We start from the raw sequence: 6,000 nt of genomic DNA, 5'->3' as shown, positions 1-6,000 counted from the left end.
TGATCAAAACATGAAGGATTAAAAGCATGTAAAATTCACCATTGAGTGTTTATATTTATGTATTTATCATATTTTTATGATTTATTTACTTATATTTATGTAAACACAACACAAAACACAAGATGTGGCCTAATTTCTCGTAATTTGCAGGACATTTCTCATCAACGGGTTTTTTCCATGTTCGTTGAAATCAAAACCAATTTTCTGGGATTTCAAAGGGTTAAATACAAAAGTGAGATTCTGCGTTTTTCTAAAATACTATATTTAACGTTTTTATTTACAAAAGGAAATGATGCACAAAATTATCAAAATAAGAGCAAAGTTATAATCCACAAGATAATTTTTGAAATGTCTCGTTCGTGGTGCGACTGGAGCTCCATGTGAGACTGTGGTGCGCACACACACACACACACACACACACACACACACACACACACACACACACACTCACACTCACACAAACAGCAAAGCAGGCCCAGTAAAGCTCCCAGTGGGTCTGACTGGTCGACAGTAAAAGCAGCAAACTCAACAATAAGACTCATTTCTGTTGACGAGGAAACAAAAAAGAACAGAGGGAGGAATGCTGAGGCTCGCAAACACACACACACACACACACACACACACACACACACACACACACACACACACACAGTTTAACAGCAGGAGTGTGACATCACTTCCTGTAGGCGGTCCAGAGTGCTGAGTGAGAAGACGCCAGCTCAGCAGTCAGAGCGAACACACACAGTTTGATCCGTCAGCTGCAGTTTCGCCTCCACATGTTCACGTTTATTAAAAAGTGTCTCTGAAGAAACACGCCATTTATCACGAATAAATCCGACACAGAAAATACTTCAGCGTGCTTTCATCAACGAACTCATAAGATCAGAACGACAAACACATGCCTGCAGTCTCACAGGCTTCGGGTCTCAAAGGATTGTTTTGTTTTTTGATTGCAAAAAACAAAAAAAGAAAAATAGGAAAAATAAAAATCACCAAAATGTTTTTCTTCAAAATCACAAAGAAATTAAGAAAAATCACCTAAATCTTTTCTTTTAAAAATTGCAAAGTTTTTAAGAAAATATTACTAAACATGTTGAAAAAAGAAAAACTGTCAAAATGTTTTCCTGAAAAAATTGCAGTAATTTTTTAAAGTTTTCTGAAAATCTCTTCCTAAAAAATCACCACATTTTTTTTTACAGAAAAACTTGACAAAATGTCTTCTTGCAAAATCTCCAAAAATCTCTAAAGAAAAAAAAGCACCGAAATGTTGTCTTCAACATTTGCCCAAAAAATTAAAAACAAAAAAAATCTCCAAATGAAAAAAAAGAAAGAAAGAATAATTGACATGTTTACTTTAAATATTGCCCCAAATTTTTAATCGTTAACAGACTGCCAACATAAAAAAGAAAATATGCCTTTTAAACATCACCGTGTTTTCTTATAAAAATGCCAAAAAAATTGAAGAAAAAAAATCATCAAAAACTTTTCAAGAATTTTTAAAAATGTTTTCTTTAAAAATCACCAAACATTTGTCCTTTTTTCATTTTATTTCATTTTATTTAAATTTTTTCTTTTGCCAAAGTAAACACAAAATCTATGGATGCTCTCAGTTCACACAGATTAGTTTATCCGTCATCCTGTCTGTCTCTGTCTGTGTCTCTCTGTCTGTGTCTCTGTCTGTGTCTCTGTCTGTGTCTCTGTCTGTGTCTCTCTGTCTGTGTCTCTGTCTGTGTCTCTGTCTGTGTCTCTGTCTGTGTCTCTGTCTGTGTCTCTGTCTGTGTCTCTCTGTCTGTGTCTCTGTCTGTGTCTCTGTCTGTGTCTCTGTCTGTGTCTCTCTGTCTGTGTCTCTGTCTGTGTCTCTGTCTGTGTCTCTCTGTCTGTGTCTCTGTCTGTGTCTCTGTCTGTGTCTCTGTCTGTGTCTCTGTCTGTGTCTCTCTGTCTGTGTCTCTGTCTGTGTCTCTGTCTGTGTCTCTCTGTCTGTGTCTCTGTCTGTGTCTCTGTCTGTGTCTCTGTCTGTGTCTCTGTCTGTGTTTCTCACTCTGTCCCTCTCTCTGTCTGTGTCTCTCTCTGTCCGTCTCTCACTCTCTCTCTCTGTTTGTCTCTTTCTCTGTCTCTCTCTCTGTCTGTCTCTCTCTCTGTCCCTCTGTCTGTCCCTCTGTCCCTCAGGTCTGCAGTTATTAGCCACGGCCAGTCGGGACCGTCTGATCCACGTCCTGGATGCGAGCAGAGAGTTCAGTCTGGTTCAGACTCTGGACGAACACTCGTCCTCCATCACCGCCGTCCGATTCGCCGGTGAGTCTCTGTGACCTCTGACCTCTCCTCATGTTGTTGGCATGACCTCTGACCTCTCTGACATCATCATCTTCTTCTTCCTGTCTGTCAGCCAATGAGGGGAAGGTGAGGATGATCAGCTGTGGAGCTGATAAGAGCGTTTACTTCCGCACTGCCGAGCAGGTGAGCGACACCTGAGTGACATCACAGCGTCCTTTTTTTTAACCCTTTATTTACCATTTAATGTTAACATTTAACCAAATACAGTCAACAGAGCCATGATGATGGTTTGGATGAAGTAAAATACAAGTAAAACATAAAAGTAAGAAAGCAGCAACAATAATGACCATAAAGATACTAATATAAATCAAAAATATTTAAAAAACAGAAGAAAACAAACAAAAATATTCCAGCAGTTGGTGTACTTTTTATTCTTTGAATTTTTTTACAGAAAAATCTCAAAAATTAGAATTAGAAATTCAATTTTCTTTGTAATTTAATTCAAAAAGGTACATTTTTATATATTATATTCATTACACGTAAATCAAACATTTCAGACCTTTTTTTGTTTTAATTTTGATGATTATGTCGTATAGCTCATGAAAATCAGAAATCCAGAATCTCAAATTATTAGAATATTTTCTAAGATAATTCAAAAAGTGATTTACAAAAGAGAGATGTCCAACGTGTGAAAAGTCAGTTCGTTTGTATCCTCAATACTCGGTTTTGTGCTCCTTTATTATGAACACCTGCATCAGTGTGGGCGGAGCTCTGACTGACGCTCAGGTTGATTTGAGACGCCTTCAGCTCGTCTGTAGTTTTTAGGTCGACTGTTCCTAATACTTTGAAACATTTTTTCTCTATGAAGGCCATATTATCAAAGTTAAAAAGAAAACTGTGTGAACATTTCAGTTTCTGTAATGAGTCCAGAACTTATTAAAATTTGACTTTCTTAAATAACAGACGAAAATTCTTGAAGTAAGAGAAGTTTCCTGCGTTCGCTCAGAGCAGAGCGAAGAAATGATGGTGAGGAGGCTGAGGTCTTCCTCACGTGACCCCGTGGTATGTTGTCGCTGTGTTGCAGGTGGAGGAGGGGCTGGAGTTCCAGCGCACTCATCACGTGGTGAGGAAGACGACGCTGTACGACATGGACGTGGAGCCCACCAGGAAGTACGCTGCGGTGGGCTGTCAGGACCGCAGCATCAGGTACGGCCGAGCCCGCCGCCAGGCTGCAGCACGGGCTGGATTATTACTCAGCAGGCACTGGGGCTGTTAGTCGGATTAGGATTAACTTCCATGATCCTGTCATCTTCTTCTTCTTCTTCTTCTTCTTCTTCTTCTTCTTCTTCTTCTCTCTGCTGTTTTCATTTCCTGTTTTTTCTTCTTGTTCCTCTCCAGGTTTTTTTCATCAGATTTAAATTCAAAACACACAACAAACATTTTCCCCAGTTTGAACCGTAACACAAAGTCCTGAGGGGGGACATGTGGGGATGAGGCAGCTAAATTCCTCTAAAGTCAAACTGCACGACATGTTTACAGGGAGGTGACGTCAACTTTATTTATAAAGCCCATTATCACGAAACACAGTTTGCCTCAGAGGGCTTTACAGCAGACAACATCCCTCTGTCCGTAGACCCTCACAGAAGCTGAAGAAAAACGTGTAACGGGGGGAAAATACTTCAGGAAGGATCCCTCTTCAGGATGGACAGACTTTCAACAGATGTTGTTAATATCAGTTGAATTACAGTAATGACATCAAATAATAAGACATAGACTTAGAATATAGACATATAGCATTTGATGTTACATACAAATATTGCAGAATATGTAAGCAGAGATAGCAGTCACGTTTATAATGTTTATAGTAAATATAATAACGGCAGTAGAAGTTGTTGTCGAGCAGGATCACAGCATCAGTGCAACCAAGGCCCACGACACAGGTACAGCCTTGGACAGGACCACAGCAACAGCACAACCAAGACCACGATCCAGGCTGAGCCAGAGGTACAGCATCAGTGCAGCCACAACACGGGTGCAGCCAAAGGCAGGATCACAGCATCAGCACAGCCATCACCACGATCCAGGCGCAGCCAAAGGCAAGATCATAGCAACAGTACAACCGAGACCACGATCCAGGCTGAGCCAGAGGTATAGCATCAGTGCGGCCACAACTCGCTGGGCTCAGAGAGGACGCAGGATACGGGCTTGCCGAGTCATGGAGGAGGGGTGGCTGTTTCTGACAGAGAGTACCGCAGCTCATGGCCAGAGGGCGCCATTTGCCAGCTTATGTCACAGTTCTGCGAATATTCTGTCTATAGCCTTCACCGTGCTTGTTTCATCACAATGCCGTCCCCAAGAAGAGGAGTGCCTCTGCAGACTGCGTCAGGGTTGAAGTTGTCATCTTAAAAAATTAGGAGCATCAGCACATCTTGAGAGAATATTAATACCTGTTTCAGCACTGGTTTTTTGATGTAAAAAGAGACAGATTTATCATTGTGACCTTATTATAGTCTAAGTAACGGTCCTGGTTACCTTTCAATGGTGTTTTAATCTGAAAATGCAAATACCTCCAGGGTGTGCATTAAGAGGTTTATTTGAGTGAACAGTAACAGACATTAGCACTTGAATGCATTAAGTTACAGAGTTTTTCGAATTCATGTGCAATGTCAATTCAGGGAGAAAAATTACAAAGTGCCGAATACAGTGAACACATCCATCCCTTCAAGCTTTAACAACTTCAAAGAAGCTGTTAAAGCTGCACGTAACAAACTAAAAGAGGAGTGCACTGATCGAGACTTGTGTAACACGATGGATGCTGTTGAAGAGATGAAGGCAAAAGTGAGAGATATGTATGAAAATATCTGATCTCAATCAGCACCCTCTCCTGAAATAAGGAGAAAGATGGACTCCTGCACAGCAGTAACAAAGGATTTGATGGGCTTGATCAAAGTACGTATGAATGAAGTGGGACAAGAGGAGTTTGATGCTAAAGCGGAAAATGCAAGACTTTGTATGGTGCTTTACAAAGATTATGCCCAGTCAGTATTTGGTACAGGAATCTCTCAAATCTACTGTTCACAGTCATCACTCCAGTGCTTCAGCAGAGTGTACCTACCTTTGTAGTCCAGCGTGCATTTCAAGAAAAGCCGAATAACTGGCCCAAGATCAGCTCAAGGGAGTCAGCTAAGCTGAGACAGTTCAGTGATTTTCTGACAGCTTGCAGCAATGCTATGCCACACATTAAAGGGCTTCCAGTGTTAAATGACTGTGAAGAGAATCAAAAGTTACTCCAAAAGCTCCCTGACAGGATAACCTCTCACTGGAATTATCATGTTTGTTGTTGCTCGAATCCAGCAGCTAGCAAAAGGAGCCGAAACAGCCGAACCTTTAAATGTTGAAGACAGAAGGAAGGCAAGTCTTGCGCTCGTAAAACTTGCACGACCCAGTATTGCAAGATGGTCTACTCAGGGTGGGAAGGCGATTGAAAAAAGCTTCCTTGCCTCTTGACATGAAGAACCCAGTAATCCTTCCAAGAGATGGTGTGGTCACACACCTCATCGTGGATTATTGACATAGACAAACGAAGCATCAAGTCAGAGGACAGACACTAAATGAGCCCAGAGCAAATGGCTACTGGATTGCTGGTGGCAGCAAAGCTGTAGCAAGCCACATCAACCAATGTGTTACCTTCAGGAGAGCCAATGACCTGCAGAAAAGCAGGATGGCGGA

General features: G+C 41.1%; 1 protein-coding gene across 2 annotated transcripts in view; it reads left to right on the top strand.

Annotated features, from left to right (window-relative positions):
- mapkbp1 (mitogen-activated protein kinase binding protein 1) overlaps positions 1–6,000 on the top strand; it is a 98,215-nt gene that overhangs the window by 24,104 nt on the left and 68,111 nt on the right. For both annotated transcript variants that reach the window (XM_088087086.1, XM_088087087.1), the window contains 3 exons: positions 2,167–2,292; positions 2,384–2,454; positions 3,356–3,477. In XM_088087086.1, the coding sequence (XP_087943212.1) occupies positions 2,167–2,292; positions 2,384–2,454; positions 3,356–3,477 (319 nt within the window). The remainder of the gene's footprint in view (positions 1–2,166; positions 2,293–2,383; positions 2,455–3,355; positions 3,478–6,000) is intronic.

This window comes from Plectropomus leopardus, chromosome 14, assembly GCF_026936395.1.
Source record: "Plectropomus leopardus strain MGB_pleo_1.0 chromosome 14, ASM2693639v1, whole genome shotgun sequence".
NCBI lineage: Eukaryota > Metazoa > Chordata > Actinopteri > Perciformes > Serranidae > Plectropomus > Plectropomus leopardus.
Note: the sequence above shows the minus strand (reverse complement) of the source record. Positions and strands in the feature narration are given on the sequence as shown.